The sequence below is a fragment of the Peromyscus leucopus genome, chromosome 4, assembly GCF_004664715.2.
Source record: "Peromyscus leucopus breed LL Stock chromosome 4, UCI_PerLeu_2.1, whole genome shotgun sequence".
NCBI classification, from domain to species: Eukaryota; Metazoa; Chordata; class Mammalia; order Rodentia; family Cricetidae; genus Peromyscus; species Peromyscus leucopus.
The window spans coordinates 130,876,702-130,895,252 of record NC_051066.1 but is presented as its reverse complement, the minus strand read 5'-3'; the positions used below and the strand labels follow the sequence as shown (position 1 = coordinate 130,895,252).

The 18,551-nt window shown below is 49.8% G+C and overlaps 1 protein-coding gene across 3 annotated transcripts in view; it reads right to left on the bottom strand.

Moving 5' to 3' along the window:
- Positions 1-814: 814 nt before the first annotated feature.
- The window catches only part of Znf341 (zinc finger protein 341), a 33,415-nt gene continuing 15,678 nt past the window's right edge, over positions 815-18,551 (bottom strand). The window contains exons 9-15 of one of the 3 annotated variants that reach the window (XM_028888921.2): positions 14,752-14,942; positions 11,478-11,686; positions 8,074-8,170; positions 7,359-7,491; positions 3,946-4,057; positions 3,677-3,747; positions 815-1,998 (exon numbers count right to left, since the gene is read on the bottom strand). In XM_028888921.2, the coding sequence (XP_028744754.1) occupies positions 1,484-1,998; positions 3,677-3,747; positions 3,946-4,057; positions 7,359-7,491; positions 8,074-8,170; positions 11,478-11,686; positions 14,752-14,942 (1,328 nt within the window). In that variant the 3' untranslated portion in view covers positions 815-1,483. The remainder of the gene's footprint in view (positions 1,999-3,676; positions 3,748-3,945; positions 4,058-7,358; positions 7,492-8,073; positions 8,171-11,477; positions 11,687-14,751; positions 14,943-18,551) is intronic. The other 2 variants (XM_028888924.2, XM_028888922.2) reach the window with 2 other exon arrangements.

Sequence of the window (18,551 nt, the reverse complement as noted above, 5' to 3'; positions counted from 1 at the left end):
TTCCCGTCCCCACCAGTCCCCTGGCTCTTGTGTAGACAGGATGCTTGGGGCCCTCACCCATCCCCATTGGCTTTGCCCCTCCTGCAGCCCCCCATCCCCCATCCTCCTTGAACATGTGGGAAGCCAGGCATGGCTCTGAGCTCCAGCCTTGGGTCTCAGCACAGAGGTCTGAAGATCATGCCAGGCTTCTAGGGAACTCCGCCATCAAACAGTCAACTCTACTGTGCCCTGCCCTGGTCCTTTTCTGAGCCTCAGTTTCCCCTTCTGTAACAGAAGCAATGTGGTTCAGAGGATGGCTGTGAAGAGAAATGGAAACACATGAGTTAAGGGCCCTGTTCTCCTACCTGCCTCTCAACTGGCCTGGCTTGCCTCCCACCTGGACTAGCCGGGAATGGAGGGGACCCCAAAAGTAGGGGCATGGAGAGGGGCTCCTGCCTATAGTCAAAGCATCTGAACTGACAGCATCGGGGGAAGGCCCAGGATTCTGACGTTCCACACACAGGTAGAAACCTCTTCGCTGAGCCATTTGTACAAACTACGGGAATAACATCTGGGGAGCACCAGGTCTGCACCTGAGGTGGGGGGGGGGGTTGGCAGCCTGTAACCCAGGCTGACCTGAAGCTCAAAATCCTCCCACCTTAGCTTCTTGAGTGCTTCCTACTGTAAGAATTACACCCGTCCGGGCAGGCCTGCTCCTCTGTGACTCTCCTTGGCTGGCTACGGTGTGAGGACTACAGTCCTCAGCCTGTGCTTTAGAGGGAGTGCTGCCCCTTCAGGGCTAAGAAAGGAAACGCTGTGGCTCGGGCCGGAGCCATTTGGACTCATCTCATTGATAAAAACATTTATTGAGATTTATTGAGCACTTTCCAAGCCATGGGAACTGTGTGCAGCCCTTTGCCCATTTCCACATACTTTGTCCTCAGGACACTCTAAGAGGTAGTACTATATTAAGTCCTGTTGTACAGGTGAGGAAATGAAGCAGAAAGAGGTTAAGTGCCTTGCCTGAGATCACACAGGCAGATCCCAAGCCAGGGCTGGCTGGTGGCTACACTCTAAGCCCCAGGCTTAGATACTTAGATACTCTTACATACTCACCTCACACAGTCCTCTAAGGAGGCCATCAGGAAGTGTTTTGGTAATGGTTCAACACACAAGGACTCCAACCACACCCAGCCAGCACAAGGGGCAGCGCAACCTGAGGCCACCCCAGGTAGCCTGGATGGGTGGGTAGAATCACTCCGCCTTCTCTTGGAGGAGGCCCAAGTACCAGCCTCCACCAGCCAGGCCCTGGGCACCTCACGTTCTGGCCATCTCTCTTATCACTGCTGTGCCCTGGAGCTTCGGTGCCTGCTTCAGACCCTGTGAATGCTGCAGGGCTCCCTAGCTGATCGCGGGGCACAGGAGGACAGTTATGGGATAGGGTTGATGCAGGAACTCCCAAAAAGGCTTGTGCCTATGGCCTCCCCCCGGAAGTCCAGCCTGGTCATTCTGACGCCTGGATGTAGACCGGGACAGCAAGCATGGCACACGCACCCTCAGCCCCGGCCTGCAGCTCGGCCAAGGCCAGGTTGGAGCCCAGACCCTCGGTGTGCCCGGGCACTACCAGCTCCGGGTCCCCGCCCACCACGATGGACAGCACTGCATCCTGCTCGAAGGGCGGCTTGCCAGGGGCAGCCTCGGGTGCGGGCCCTGCAGCCTTCAGCTCCTCCAGCCCCAGCGGGTCGGGCACCGGGTTCTCCTCCTTGTGTACACCCACGATGCTGCCACTACCGCGCGGGGCTGCTCGCCTCCGGGGAGGCCGCCGGGCTTGCAAGTCCTTGTCCTTCGTGGGGCCCAGGCGGCAGCGGTGATCCTTGAGGTATTTGTGTCGTGAGAAGCCCTTGGCACAGCCTGCGCAGCGGAACTTGTAGTTGCCTGTGTGCGCGCGCTGGTGCTCCGCCAGGTGGGCGCGGCGGCTGAAGGACTTGCTGCACAGCCCACACTTGTGGAGCTTCAGGCCTGGGGAGTGAGGGGCGGTCAGCCAGAGCTGCAGCCTCGGGCCCTCCCAGCGTCTGTGTGGTCAGGCCTCGGCTGGTTCCACTGCCATCTTTCACCGTCCCTGGCACTCACTCTACCACACTGTGTATCCTCCTGTCCCTGGGCCTCGGCACCTGCTCCGGTGCCTGAAATAATCCTAAGCCTTGGTGATCTCTGTCAGCCACCCCACCACCTTTCCCTGGATAATTAGAGGCAGCCACCTCTTCTGGGCTGCTGGCCTCACCTGTGCCCCTCAGGCCCTTGCCAATGGGAGAGAGAGATGTCTTTGTAAAGCACAAAATCGTAAGAGGCTTGGTACCCAAACCCTGCTCTGAGGGTGAGTCTGTCCAGCCCCTCCTCCACCGTGGGTCTGTGCTCCGGCCCCTCCCTCCTCTGGTCTTTCCTTATCCAAGGGGCCCACACTTGTTCTCTCTTCCAGGAAAACAATTTCCTAGCTCCTCTCTCTCCTCAGGCTAGACTCTGTAGAGGACTTCCCTGATTTCCACACTAATCCTGCTGGGCCAGGCTCCTTCTGTAAATGCCTGCACCCTTCAGCCTCCTGGGGCTGGGGGCCCAAAAGGAGCAGTTACTTGCCTGAGACCACCCAGCAAGAAGCTGGTAGCACCCAGGCTCAAAGCTAAGAAGTCAAAGTCCTTGATCGACTCTCCCCCATTTCCCATTAAAAAAGAAGGGAAAAGTCTCTTGTAGCTCAGGCTTTGAACTTGCTATGAAGCCAAAGATGACCTTGAACTCTTGCTTCTAGCCCCCAAGTACTGGAACTACAATTTTACTACCACGCTCAATTTATGTGTTGTTGGGAATCAAACCCAGGGCTTTCTTTATGCATGCTAGGCAAGTGCTCTACCAACTGAGAGACTTGCCCACTCTGCTCTCCCATTTGCAAGCTTTTAACAGCAGCAACATTAACTTTATCTCCACGGGAATTTTTGGAGACATTTTTGATTGTTACACTAAGGGGAAGATGCCACACTGACACACCATGGATGTGGGGTCAGCATGAGCAATGGTTGGGGGGTGGGCATGGACGGTGGATGTGGGGTCGGCATGAACAATGGTTGGGGTGTGGGCATGGACGGTGGATGGAGGGTCGGCATGGATGGTGGATGGAGGGTCGGCATGAGCAATGATTGGGGGGTCGGCATGGACGGTGGATGGGGGGGTCGGCATGGACGGTGGATGGGGGGTCAGCATGGACGGTGGATGGGGGGTCGGCATGAGCAATGGTTGGGGGGTGGGCATGGACGGTGGATGGGGGGTCGGCATGGATGGTGGATGGGGGGTCGGCATGGACGGTGGATGGGATGCTGACAGACACTCTTGCTTGCCCTGGGAAGGTGGCTTGGAGGCCACATCTTGGACGGCACTGACACACACCTCTATGTCACTGCACACTGTCCAGTTTAGCTGTTTACATCTACTTCCCCTGGGACTGGGGTTGCATCTAATTCACCCCTGCTGTGCCAAGGTCCCCAACACAGACCTGGCTTCTAGCTCCCATGAACACATGAGCAGAAACCCGCTGGCTGGATTAGACCAGGCCCGGACAATATGCATTCCACAGATGCCTGCTCCTCCTGAGAGCTGTATCTCGGGGAAGTTATCTTAGCCAGTCCCTCCAACAGGCCCCTAAGCCTCTTACCAGCGTGGGAGAGAATGTGGGCTTTCAGCTTGTCCTGCCGGTTGAACTCCTTACTGCAGCCTGTGTGCATCCTGGAACCCAGAGCCACCAGTTACGGGAGCGCCTGCACCAGCCTCTGTCAGCCCAAGGGCTAAGCAGGGCAGCAGCGTGGCGAGTGAGCCAGGCCGGGCCCCAACACATGCACAGAGGGCCTCAGCCCAGCCTTCCATATTGGCCCCTCCAAGGTAATCCAACCCCCCAACCCCGTAAATAAGGCAGTTCCTACTTACGAGAAGGGACATTTGTACTTCTTGAAGGGTTCGTGGATCAGCATATGTCTCTTCAGCTTGTCCTTGCGGTTGAATGCAGACTCGCACACTGAACATTTGTAGGGCTTCTCACCTGTGAGGACATGGGAACACCACATGGGTCCCATGAGCAGGAATCTGAACCCCCCAGGAGGAGCTTTTCTTTTCTTTCTTTCTTTTTTTTTTTTTTTTGTTTGTTTTGTTTTTTGAGACAGGGTTTCTCTGTTGTAGTTTTGGTGCCTGTCCTGGAACTCACTCTGTAGACCAGGCTGGCCTTGAACTCACAGAGATCCGCCTGGCTCTGCCTCCTGAGTGCTGGGATTAAATAAGAAATAAGAATAAGAATAAGAAAAGCTCCTCTTATTCTTCCTGATTTGGCACAGAGAATTTGGAGGGGTTTTGTTTGGTTTTTGAGAGGTTTTCACTGTGTAGCCCAAGCTGGATTGGAGTGCCCAATCCTCCTGCCTCAGCCTTCCCAAGTGCTAAGATTACAGAAATATGTCACCATGGAACTCAAGGCTTGATGTTTGCCAGGAAAGCACCACACCATAACCCCAGCTTTAAAGTATATTTCTAATTAAATATATATGCTATTACTTTTATTTTTATGTGTATGACATTATTGCCTGCATGTGTAAGTCTGTGAACCATGTGTGTGCATGTCTGATGCCCAAGGAGGCCAGAAGAGGGTGTCAGATCCCCTAGAACTGCAGTTACAGACACAGTTGTGAGCCAACCTTTGGGTGCTGAGAATTGAACCTGATCCTCTGGAAGGACAGCAAGTGTTCTTGACTGTTGAGCCGTACCTCCACCCAAGTCCCCCCCACCCAGCTTACTTTTTTCTCCTTGAGACAGGGTTTCTCTGTGTCACCCTGGCTGTCCTGGAACTCACTCTGTAGACCAGGCTGGCCTCAAACTCAGAGATCCACCTGCCTCTGCCTCCAGAGTGCTGGTTTTAAAGGTGTGTGCCACCCCCCACCCCCACCCCAGTTTATTTTCTAGGAGACAAGGTATTGATATGTCGCCTGAAAATCAACTCATATGTGACTTCCAGGCCAATCTAAGTGACAGAACAAGACCCTGACTCAAGTAAACAAAAAAGATCTGAAGTCATCTGTTTCCTGCTCTAGAAAGATCTCCGGACAGGCTGGGGGAACAGCTTGGTACAGCTGCCTTTCTAGGAGGAAAAAGAATAACACCTTAGGGAAGCCAGAGGCATACAAATTTTGTTGTTATTGTGTTGCTGTTTTGGATGTGTGCGCGCATATGTGTGTGTGTACGCTTGGGCCTGAATGTGGCAACCAAAGGCAGCTGAGTGTCTTCCAACAGGGTCTCTATGTAGACCAGGCTGGTCTGGATTAAAGGATTAAAGATGTGTAGCACCATGCCTTCCCTTTCAGAATTTTCATTATCCCAAAAGGAAACTGTGCTCTAAATACATGTTTTAAACTAACACACTGTTAAGAACAAGCCCCACAAACCAACTCCTGAAAGATTGTCAGAGAAAAACCACAGTACTGTCTACACCATTAAACCAATCTAGGATGAGCTAGAGGGAGGGAGTGTCATGTCATTCCGAAAAAAACAAAGACCTCAATACCAAAAGAAAAATGTTGTTCTCTCTCTCTCCCTCTCCCTCTCTCCCTCTCTCCCTCCCTCCCTCTCCCTCCCTCTCTCTCTCTCTCTCTCTCTCTCTCTCTCTCTCTCTCTCTCTCTCTCTCTCTCTCGTTTGTTTTTCAAGACAGGGTTTCTCAGTGTAACAGTCCTGGCTGTCCTGGAACTCACTCTGTAGACCAGACTGGCTTCTAACTCACAGAGATCCCCCTGCCTCTGCCTCCCGAGTGCTGGGATTAAAGACGTGTGCCACCACCGCCCGGCACCTGTGCCACTCTCTTCAGATCTCTGAGGGTACTTTATGCACATGACATAAACTCACAAAAACATATAATTTTTTTCTAATCTGTCATTTAAACTAGGCAGTAGCTAGGGAGGGAGCTGGGAGCACTGTGTAAGCTGTGACCTGCAGGTTCTAGCATGCAGGAATTTGTTTTTATCTGGTATTGTGTTGAAAGAGAAACTCATTATTGCCCAGGTTTATCTCAACCCCCTGGGCCCTCCCATCTCAGCCTCCAGGAGTAGCCAGGATTACAGGTGTATACCACACCCATCCAGTACTTATTTTAAAGATAAAAGTGAATCCTGGGACTGGGGGATGGCTCAGTGGATAAAATGCTTGCGGCACAAGTGTGAGCACCTGAGTCTAAATCTCCAGAACTCACGGAAAACTGGGAGGGGCCACACATCTGTAATCCTGTCCAGCTAAAGGGCGATGAGAGGTGGAGACAGATGAATCCCTGGGCATTTAAAGGCCAAAGCTGGCTTGTGTACACAGCAGTGCGCAACAACAGAGACCCCGCCTAAAGCAAGGCTGAAGGTAAGCTCTAACACCCACCCAAGGCTGCCATTTGACCACACACACACACACACACACACACACACACCCCTACCTGAATCCTGTGGCACAGACCTGTAATCCTAGCACTGGGGAGGTAGAGGCAGGAGGATCAGGCCAGCCTTGGCTATGTGAGATACCATCTCTCCTTCCTCCATAAACATTTAACAATTCAAAAACTTTTCTATACCTCAAGCTGGGAACCTAGCAGACGGGGTGCAGGACAGTCACCTACACCCATGAGGGTAGTCTAGCAAGGCTGGTCTAGAAGGGCAGAGTCAAGTCCACACTGCCTGCTCCAGGGCTCACCTCTGCTCTCTCCTCCCTCCCTCCCTCCCTTCCTTCCTTTTTTTTTTTTTTTTTTTTTTTCATTTCTATTTTTTCTTTGTATAGCCCTGGCTGTCCTGGAACTCAATCTGTAGACCAGGCTGGCCTCCAACTCACAGAGATCTACCTACTTCTCAGGTGCTGAGATTAAAGGCATGCACCACCACTACTCAGTTTCACTTCTGCTTTCAAGGTGATGGGATCCCCATGTTCACAGGTGAGGTGGTGGGATCCCCATGTTCACAGGTGAGGTGGTGGAGCCCACATTCACAGGTGAGGTGGTGGAGCCCACATTCACAGGTGAGGTGGTGGAGCCCACATTCACAGGTGAGGTGGTGGAGCCCACATTCACAGGTGAGGTGGTGGAGCCCACATTCACAGGTGAGGTAGTGGAGCCCCATGTTCACAGGTGAGGTGTTGAGAGCCCATGTTCACAGGTGAGGTGGTGGAGCCCATATTCACAGGTGAGGTGGTGGAGCCCATGTTCACAGGTGAGGAAGGAGAGTGAAGATTGGTATGGAGGGCAAGAAGAGGGATTCAGAGGAGATGAGCCATTACAGATGGAAAAGGGACAGAGGAGCGGGCCAGAGAGGGGAGGGGTGGGCAGGGCACTTACCTGAGTGGATGTGGGCATGCAGCTTGAGGTAGTGCTCTTTCCGGAAGAACTTCTTACAGATCTGACACCTGAACCGGCCACCACTGCCATGGGTGGGTAAGTGACGCCGTAGGTAGCGCTCACAGGGGAAGACCTGGAGAAAGACAGAATTGTGGGAGGTCAGCTGCCAGGACCCCATCCCTAACCAGCTTCCACCTTCTGAGCTCAGGGACCCTGGTGTTTAGCTCCATGGAAACATCATCCTATCTGCCCACAGAGCTGGAGGCCAGAGGGTCAGACCCAGCCCTCTCGAGCACTCAAGAGCCCAGCCAAAGCACATTCCCTCTGAGTTGCAACCCAGGCTGTTCTTCCTACACAAAGGACTTTCTTTCTTGGTCTCATAAACTCCTATTCATCCCTCAAGACCCAAGTCAGGTGTCAGTGCCTCTCTACAAAGCCTTCTTAACTCTCTGATGCCATGCTAGACAACTCAAATTCTGCCTCGGAACAATCATCCAATTTATTTTTTTGAGACAGGGTTTCTCTGTGTAGCCCTGGCTGTCCTGGAACTGGCTCTGTAGACCAGGCTGGCCTCCAACTCACAGAGATCTGCCTGTTGCTGCCTCCCAAGATCTCGGATTAAAGGCATGTGCCACCATACTTGGCTATTCAAAGTCTTCAGTCAGGTCACTGTCCCTCTCAGGGACCCCTGTGAGGAAGATGCTGTGACACCTACCTTCTGGCAGTGTGGACAGGGAAAGCTGTGAGTGGCTGTCTGTACATGGTGCTCCAAGGCCTCAGGAGTGGAGTATTTATTCACACACTTGACACACCTAAGTGGGAAGGAAGAGAGAGATGAGCTCTAGCAAGGACGGAGACTTCCCCTTGTTTTCCCAAAACCAACTTCAGGAGGCAAAATCCTCCATGTAATCCATTCTCAAATGTGTCCATGCTTCTTTGACATTCTCTACCCAAGGTGAGCTGCTGAGATGTGTAGGAGCCTCTCTGGTTTCCCCACCTCATCCTGACCCTTGAAGTCCCTTATCCCCCAAGGTAGCCAGATGGTGTCTTTAAAAATGAAAATCAGGGTATAAAAGAGGGCTCAGTGGTTAAAAGCATTGGCTGCTCACCCAGAGGACCCAGGTTCGATTCCCATCACCCACATGGCAGCTCACAACCATCTCTAGCTTCAGGGGACTTCTGGGTTCCATGGGTAAACAACAATAACAAATTAAAGAAAAAAATCCTTTTCTCTGTATTTAACAAAAATGCCTTTTGCAACTAGAAAGCAAATAACATCAATAAATATTTTTAAAAATTTTCTTGAGACTGCAACTCATAGGGCCCAAGCTGGCTTCAAACTTCTGTGAGAACAAGAATGGCTTTGGCTTCTTGCCTCCGCCTCCCAAGTATTGGGATTACATGTGCTGTGATGCCCGGCAAGAAATCTTGTTTTCAAAAGGAAAATAAGGAGGTGGGGTGGTGTGCTAGTGCAGACCTATTGCACCTGGGAAGCAGAAGTAGGAGGACTACTGTAAATCTGAGGCTAGCCTGGGCTACATACCAAGCTCCAGGATAGTCAGGGCTATGTAGCAACACCCTGACTCAAACAACAAAAGGAAAAGAAAAGAAGACAAACAAAAAAACGAATACATCACTGAAGTGAGAGTCACTTCAGTGGCTTGGGGACATTCCATAGGCAGGCCAAGTCTACTCAACTCCAAGGACACACAGCAACCAACCACCAGAGCCTGGACCTCTACAAACATGATGTGACCACCACACAAGCTCAACCTACCTACTGAGAGAGACACCTAGTCCCTGTGTCCTTGTCATCCTGGATTTCTGCATACAGCTGAATAGTACAGCTATAGTGATCTTTTTTTTCTTTTTAAATTTATTTATTTTTCATTAAAAAATTTTTTTTGAGACAGGGTTTCTCTGTGTGAGTCTTAACTGTCCTGGAACTCGCTTTGTAGACTAGGCTAGCCTTGAACTCACAGAGATCTGCCTGCCTCTGCCTCTCGAGTGCTGGGATTAAAGGTGTATGCCACCAGTGCCTGGCTGTAGTGATCTCTTATTGAGCACCTCCTGTGTTCCAAGGACCATGTCTACATGCTTGGTAAATTCTCTTATTTGACCCTTACGAAGAATCCAGGAGAAAGCTAAGCACAGTGGTACTGGCCTATAACCCCAGCTCTCAGGGAGCTGAGGCAAGAGCGTCACTTCAAAGTCAATGCCAACTTCAGCTACATAGTGAACTCAAGGTCAGCCTGGGAGACCCTAACTGGAAACAAGAAATGGAGGAAGGAGGTCTAGGGATATAACTGAACTGGTAGAGTGCTTGCCTAACACCCACAAGGCTCTTGGTTTGGTCCCCAACACTGCATAATAGAGGTATGGTGGAACAGATGTTATCCCAGCATTCAGGAGGTAATGACAGAAACATCAGAAGTTCAAGGTCATCCTTAGCTACATAGTGAGTTCGAGATCAGCCTGGGCTACATAGGAGTACTTGAGAGAAGTGGAGACAAAGTAATCAAGGGTCACCCTTGGCTGTGCAGTGAAATCAGCCAGGACTCCGCGTGATATTGATGGGGGAGGGCGGTGACATGGGGAAAGGTCCTGTTCTAACAGGCTAAGCATCATCAGGACCCCTTACCACAGGTGAGGGAACTGAGGCTGACGGCAGTTCAGTACTTTCTCAAGTCAGCTTGGGATCCGAGCACAGGCAGGGGGCTCCACGGTCCCTGTCATCACACTCAGGCAACCCTGAAGCAGCTGCCTCCTGAGCTGGTTGGCAGGTTGGCAGCATTTCAGCACAGTGTACAAAAAGCATTTGTTCACACACCCGTCTCTGTGGGCAACAAGGATCTTGGCTCAAAGATCTGCACTTACTTATCTTAATCCCAGAAGCCTCACCCAGAAGTTTCTGAGGTAACAGAGGTCACCAGACAAATCCCTACAAGTATAAGTTTATATGAAATACAAAAGCCATTCCAACATGAAAATATTTAGTGGAAGGTGTCCCATACAGATACCTGTCACCACCTGTCCCCATAGGCTCAGGACTGTTTGTGAAACACCTGCTCTCAACCAGCAGCCAGCAAAGGGGCGGGGGGAAAAAGCCCAAAGGGCAGAAGCATGATGGTGAATATCTGCAGAGCACACCTGTCTAGAGGAGGCCCAGAAAACACAGGGGATACTCTATAGACCACTGATGACAGAACGGACAACTTCAGGAGGAAAAAGCTGAAGATCTATGTGGCAACCTCATTTCTGACAAGAGAACCCAAAACTCCAATGTTTTTGGTTGTAAGCCTAGCTTCTAACAGCTGAGCCATCTCTCCAGCTCTAGAATGCTAGTTTTTAAAGATTGTTTTCTGTGTATGTGTGTGAGCCTACATGAATTTATGTGCAACTTGTGCCTGCAGGAGCCCACAGAGGCCAGAAGAGGGCACCAGATCCCTCTTCTGTTACAGGCAGTTGTGAACCACCATGTGTGGGTTGGGAACTGAACCTAGGTCCTCCGCAAATATTCTTAACCACTGACCCATCTCTCCAGCCCCCAACTTTATTTTTTTCCTCTTTTTTTTTTTTTTTTTTTTTTTTTTTTGAGACAGGGTTTCTCTGTGTAACAGCCCTAGCTGTCCTGGAACTTGCTTTGTAGACCAGATCTCACAAAGATCCATCTGCTTCTGCCTCCATAGTGCAGGGATTAAAGGCGTGCACCACTATGCCCAGCTAATTTTTTTTTTCTTTTCTTTTCTCTTTATTTATTTTGTGAGTGTATGTGCCAGCGGAGGTGAGAGAACAATCCTTTCCCTCCACCATGTTGGGTCTTATGAATCAAACCCAGGCCGCAAGGCTTGGCGGCAAGTACCTGTACTCACCGAGCCATCTTTCTGGCCCCTAGTTACCCTTCTCAAGGTTGTTTCTATGGTAAATGCTGACAAGTGAAGAGTGGTCAAGGAAGAGTCGGTATCGTGCTTTCCCACTTGCGCCCAAACACTCAGACACCCCAGGCTGGACCCCAGCTTTTAGCCTCAGTTTCCCTTTGTGACGTGTCGCTGATGCTGAGCAGCCTGAGCCAGGCTCCCTGCCCCCTGGTCCAGCGTGGCTGGTGGCATGCGCACATACTTGTAGACGGTGCTGTCCTTCTTGGGGCTGTGCTGCGGCAGGAGGCTGTGGGAGTACTGGTGCACGCCCAGGTCATACAGCGAGGGGAAGTCCTTGCTACAGAGATGGCAGCGGTAGCTCAGCTCCTCCTGGTGGCTTCTGATGTGCTCCAGAAAGGTGTCCAGTTTGGGGAACATCTGGGCACAGCTTTTGACCACGCACTTGTACACCTTGGGAGGAGACACTGGGAGTGAGAGGTGGAAGTCGCCTCCACTGCTACCCCTACCCTGTGACCCTGGCATGAGGCTATAAACACTGCTATGAACAACCTGCCAGCTGTTCCCCGGTCCCCACAGATGAAACCAGGGCCTCCCAAATTCTGGGCAAGCAGCCTCCCATTGAGTTTTATCTCTAGCTCTCTTTTTACTTTCTATTTTGATAGAAGTGCTCACTAAGTTCGCCCAGGCTGGTTTTGAACTCACTCTGTAGCTCAGTCAGGCCTTGAATTGAGATTCTCTTGGATGAGCCTCCTGAGGATCACAGACTGGCTCAGTTCCTGGCTTCACTATGATTGCAGGGTTCTCTTCTCTTGGCCAGTTACCTTTCCCTAAGGCTTTGTGAAGCCTGAATGTATCCATAAAAATTACCCAAGACCTGAAAATACAGTGAAGGGTGACACTATACCCTTTCTTTGTCCCAGCTCTCAAACAAGTGGCCATCATTAGCTGAGGGCAGTGGTGCACTTGGGAAGAAAAGGCAGGAAAAGGAAAGGTCCAGGATCACAAGCGGTAGGGTTGGAGCCATTAGGAGGGTTAGGAGCACTTGTTGCAAGGACTCAGGTTCAATTCCCAGCACTCAAATGGTAGTTCATAACCATAACTCCAGTTGCAGGAAATCTAGGCCTTCTTCTGACCTCCAGGGTACCAGGCATATATATACATGATATACATACATACATACATACAGGCAAATCACTCATACACCTAAAATAGAGTAAATAAATCTTTAAAAATTAAAAGATAATCCTTAGCAATAGGGTGAGTTCACAGCTGGCTTGAACTATGAGACTCCATATCAAAGAAGGAAGAGGAGGAGGAGGGGTGGGGGAGGAGGAGAAAAGAAAAATTGAGAGGCAGTACCACCTGGGCATGTGACTTGGCAGATGCTGGTGGCCCAGACATGTTTCTCACTCCTAATAGGAATCCTCAGACGAGTGTCGTCTGGGGATCATCTTTGGAACTGCTACCCAACAAACTTCCCTCGGTCCTCTCACTCCTTGGGGACATGGCTAGTTTTGACTATTTAGTATTGACTTAGGACCCAGACTCTCAAGTTCAATGCTAATTTGTTAAAAAAGGAAATCCAACAGAAATGATTTTTGTGTGTATGTGTGTGATGCTATGGATGTAACTCAGGGTCTTGCACAGGCAAGTGCCCGGCCCCTGAGCCATGTCCCTGTTCCTAATGGGAGGGGTTCTGTTGTTGGCAGACAGAGGAGGTAACTCCAAAGGTTGTGGATGAGACATTAACGAAATTTGTGTCTACCTTAGCCATCTGATGTGGGGACAGTCAAATGCAGGAGGCATGTATCACATACTCTTGTGAACTGTATTATCATTTTCACTGCTTCTTTCATGATCTATGTGACATTCTGACATATGTCTGGTCTCATTTCTATAAGAAATACGCTTTTAATATTTTGAAAATTCAAGCAGTTATCAATATTTCTCAGGTGCATACACAGTGTCAAACCCTCTTTAATCCTAACGAAGTCAACTCCAATTAGCCCAGGGTACCCACAAGACAGGGTGAAACCCCCGGTCCTCCTGACGGCCTTAAATCTAGAGACAGCCATGTCTTGGCAATGGTATGCAGGCAACTGTCTTTGGGGAGATCATCCTTCCCAAAACAAAGATGGCAAAAGCCTGCTAGCAGGAATCCTCTCTGCCTTTTGCATTTATCTTGACTGGAATATAAATGTGGTAGATGGAGACACAGCAACCCCTCTGCAGCTGTGAGGGTGAACACCACAAGCCAGGGATACTAGAGCACAGTCAGAAGCCTGGCCCCGCATGACATGCCTAGCCTGCAAGACAAGCCCAACACTGCTAACTTCAGGCCTATTTTGATAGGAGAGAAATAAGACCCCAACTATCGACCAGTCTTTATCACTATACACATAATAATAGTCTCCTACATGATAAGAGCAGGGCTCTGGAGCTGGGGACAAAGTCAGGTTGGTCCCGTTGGCAGCTGCCTTGGCTAGCTTGCATGAAGCCCAATTTCAGCACTTGGAGGACAGAACTTCAAGGTCATCCTCAGAGCACGCATGTGCGTGCACCTGTGAGTACAGGTGCCCTCAGAGGTCAGAAGAGGGCGTTGTCATCCCCTGGAGCTGGACTGGCAGGCAGTTGTGAGCCACCTGATGTGGGTGCTGGGAAATGAACTCAGTGCTCTTAACCACTGAGCCACAGCGCCAGCCCCATGAGCCCCTGTCTTAAAACAAAAACAAAACAAAACTCTCTGATCCATAAGAAACATAGAGAATTCTTCTAGGAAGGTTTCCATTGCTCATGAGAAATACTATGACTGGGTTTTCTACGAAGGGTGACCCCGATGGGACAGTGAGATGGCTCAGCAGGTAAAGGCACTTGCCACTGAACCTGGCAATCTCACCTCAATTTCTGGGACTCCCATGGTAAGAGGAGAGAACCAACTCCACAAGTTGTCCTCTGACCTTCACACTATCCATGGCACTTGAACACACACACACACACACACACACACACACACACACACACCCCGCAAAGGTCAGAAATAGAGCACAGAGCATGGTGGTGCTCACCTTTAATCTCAGCACTCAGGAGGCAGAAGCAGGCAGATATCTGCAAATTTGAGGCTGGCCTGGTCTACACAGCCAGTTCCAGTCAGCCTGGGCTACAGTGAGAACCTGTTTCTACAAAAGAGGGGGGAAGGGCAGCAAGCAGGAGGTAAGCCACGACGGAGGACAAGGCCACACCTTATGATGACAGCCACTGGAGTGGCCAGAGAAGACACAAAGCCCTTGAACCTGAGCTGAGTGCTTGTCCTGGTTCAGCTTCCTGCCAGGTCAGATGGCAAACCTCCTAACGGTTTAACCTAACTGTCTGTCACTCCTCCAGGACTCTACCTTCAGGACAAAGAACCATGGAAAAGGCTGGCCTAATCCCTGTCCCCTTCCAGGCAGCACCGGTGACCCCAGTGCCATCAGGCTCAGAAACGGGCAGCTGTGCCCTCTGCTCTCACGCCCACCCACCTGTTCCTTCTTGTGCTGGATCATGTGGGACTTGAGCTGGAAGTAGGTGCTGAACTTGCTGGGGCAGAACTGGCACAGGTAGGAACTGTCGATGAGGACCACCTGCTTGGCCTCCGGCTTGCCGCCTTCGTCCTCGCCTGCCGTGGGCAGGGCCTGGGGCTGCGTGGTGCTGGACAGGGTCTGGCCCAGCCCTATGCAGAAAGAAAGTTACAGGGAAGGGTTTCAGCGTAGGCAGGACAAGAGCCACACCAGGCAGGAGGGCTCCTGGGACACCTACTGCAGACTTGGTGTCAAACGCTGTATTCAGGACTGTACTTGTCAGCCTGTGTGCTCCAGTATAGCCAGACAAGACGCTAAAATACTAACATACATTCTTTATTTTTTATTTTCATCCAGGGTCTTATGTAGTCCAGACTGGTCTCAAATATGCTATGTAGCCAAGGATGACCTTGAACTTCTGATCCTTCTCCACTATCTCCCAAGTGCTGGGATTACAAGTCTGTGCCACCACGTCAGTTTATATAGTGCTGGGGACTGAACCCAGGCATCCTGCATAAAGGCAAATGCTCTATCCTGAGGTGCATGCACAGCCCTTGAAATACATTCTGACTGAGAGACAGCTAGTGACCTCTGCCCACTCTCCACCTTCTCACTCAGACTCTGACCTCTCCATGGGTGTTAGAAACTGAACACTCATAGGCATACTCAGGCTGTCTCCCAGGCCTTTCTTTTTTTTTTTTTTTTTTTTCCCAGCAGTAGAGGGCTTATTTAGCATTCATGAGGTCCTCAGTTCAAAGCCTTGTGCTACCACCAAAAAATCATCAGATAAAATTGCAGTTTTCAGATCCTTCAGCAGTGTGGCTTATAGCCCTGTCTAGGGATTTCTGGGGGTTCCTAGGAAGTACTAGTCTCCACTGCATCTCCCAGGGAGAGGACTGAGTCAGACCGTGTGATCTGACTTGGACTTGGACTTACTTATCTGATTTTTAGAGTGATAGGAAGCTCCTAAGTCTATTAGTCTATTTCCCCTCAGCCTGCCATTAAGCTTGACTTTGAAGATGGCCCTTAATAGATAAAGACTTATTATCATACTCTATCATAGTGCACTACGTGTGTCCATACCTAGTAGTGACTAAAGAGAAAATGCCATGTCCCACCAGGAAACATGATCTTTCTGGACCTTGGTGGCTTCACTCATAAAAAATGGGGATAATGGCACCCACTCTAATAGAATTGGGGCAATAAAATGAATGATGCACATGTGTCTGGAACAACATGGGTCTGTTGTAGGGTCCTGTCAGTGCTGACATCATCATCATCATCATCATCATCATCACCATCACCATTACATGGCAAGAAGGGAATCGAGGCGGGCATGGCTCTCTCCTGATTCCAGTGGCCTCTCCAGGTCTTTCTAACCACAACTTACCTTTGCTTTGTCCTTCTTTGCTAACTAGAGCATCCCTCACTGTCCCTGACAGCAGAAGCCTAATGCTTCACCTCTGCAGCCCATGGCCCGGCACACAGTAGGCTCCATAATGTGTGCTGAGTGTGTGGCCTCCGCGGCTGGGCCTGCAGAAGTTCGGAAAGCAAGAATCCAGGAGCAAAGGAGGGCCGGCTCCAACAGCACAGTGGGTCAGACAAAAGCGGTGCCCCGGCACTTGCCTAGCAAATGGCTCTTCAGCAGCTGGCATGTGGCTGGGGCTGCTCGCCCTGGTGCTTGGGTGGGCAGAGCTGTGGCTCTGGCTCCACACTGTCCTATACAGTGGCCACAAGCCACAGGTGACAAGAAAGAGCTGGAAGACAGCCAGCCCCAGATTTCAAAGATTTAGTAAGCAAATATATACAATATTTCCATATGGCTTTGGGGTGTTGTGTGTTGTGGAATATTCCTTTACACTGTGTGAAGATGTGTCACTGTGATGGGTTTAATAAAGAGCTGAATGGCCAATAGCTAGGCAGGAGGTAGAGGTGGGACTTTCGCACAGAGAGAGCTCTGGGAGGAAGAAAGGCAGAATCGCCAGCTGAACACAGAGGAAACAGGATGGGCAATACAGAGCAAAGGTAACCAAGCCACGTAAAAGAACATAGATTAAAAGATATGGGTTAAATTAAGTCATAAGAACCAGTTAGCAACAAGCCTAAGCTAAGGCCGAGTTTTCATAATTAATAAGAAGTTTCTGTGTTGTTTTTTGTGAGCTGGTGGCCCAAAGAAAAATCCATTTACAGGGTGTGGCTCTGTGGAAGAGCAGAAGGGCCCAGGTTCCAGACTCAACTCCAAAAAGAAGAAGGAACCTCAGTGATTCCTTTACGTTACCTGGGAGACAACAGTATATCAGGTTCAGTAGAATATATTAACTTTATCTCAAATTTTATTTTATTTTATTTCCCTTATGTGTGTCTATGTGTCTGTGTGAGTGGGTGCTGGAGAGAGTCAGAAGGGGGCATCAGATCCCCTGGAGTTGTAGTTAATTTGTAAGCCACCTGATGTGGAACTCAGGTCTTCATGATTGAACAGCAAGGACTCTTGACTGCTAAGCCATCTCTATAGCCTCCTGTTTTGTTTTTCTGAGATAATATTTTGCTATGTAGCTCAGGCTGGCCTCAAATTCACAATCCTCCTGCCTCAGCCTCCCAAGCACTAGGATTATAGGCATGTGCTACCATGTCAGGCTACTGAAAACTTCAAATTTTGGTACATTTGGTACATTATGGTACTCACGTGAATCTCCACTGAGAGTTCTATTTATCAACCTAGTGAGTCCCCAACCCCTATGTGGCAGAAGTAAACAGGTGTTTAGACAGAACTGTTAGCTCAGGAATACCTGAAGACTTGGATGAATGAGACTCCCATAGAACATCTGAAGAACAGCTGCCCGCTGAGATTGAATGGTTTCAACTGCTGACTACAGGGACTTCCTGGAGCACTGAAAATGGATTCTAAGGGCTAGTCATGGAGCTCAGCAGACTAGTGCTTGCCCTGGCCAGCGGTGGTACATGCCCTTCATCCCAGCACTCGTGAAACAGAGCCAGGAGGATCTCAGTGAGTTATGGGCCAGCCTGGGCTATAGAGCGAGACCCAGGACAGGCACCAAAAACTACACAAAGAAACCCTGTCTCCAACCAACCAACCAAACAAACAAACCAACCAACCAACCAACCAAACAAACAAACAATGCCCTGGATTCAACCTCTGGCACCACGTAGAACCAGCTAAAGTAGCCAGGTAGTGGTGGCGCACACCTTTAATTCTAGCACTCGGGAGGCAGAGGCAGGTGGATCTTTGTGAGTTCAAGGCCAGCCTGATCTACTGAGTGACAGGACAGCCAGGGCTACACAGTGAAAACGTGTCTTGAAAAATAAAAAACAACAAAACAAAACAAAAGTAGCTCAGGTCTGTCATTGTAGACAAATTTCTAAACAGTCTTTTAAATAAGAAACACAGAGCCAAATACAGGGGTGAAAGCCTTAGAGATCAGAGGAATAGGAATAGCCATCAATTAACCTTAGCTCACCTTGCTGCTGTAGCTTCCCAAGAGAACCAGCTTCTTCCTGTCTAACCTGTGCCTTTATTACCTTGCTGTTCTGTCTTCTCATTATTATATTATATCCTTCTGAGGTCTCTGATGTAGCTGAAGACTAGACAGTTATAACTTTTCTTAGTTAAGATAAAAGATAAGTTAGATATAAAACCTTAGACTTAATAAATATAGGATAAATAGAATGTTTTCTTTGAATTTGCCAAATATAAGTGGACTGGATATTGTAACTGTGATTCTTGCTTGACAACTGTTCTATTA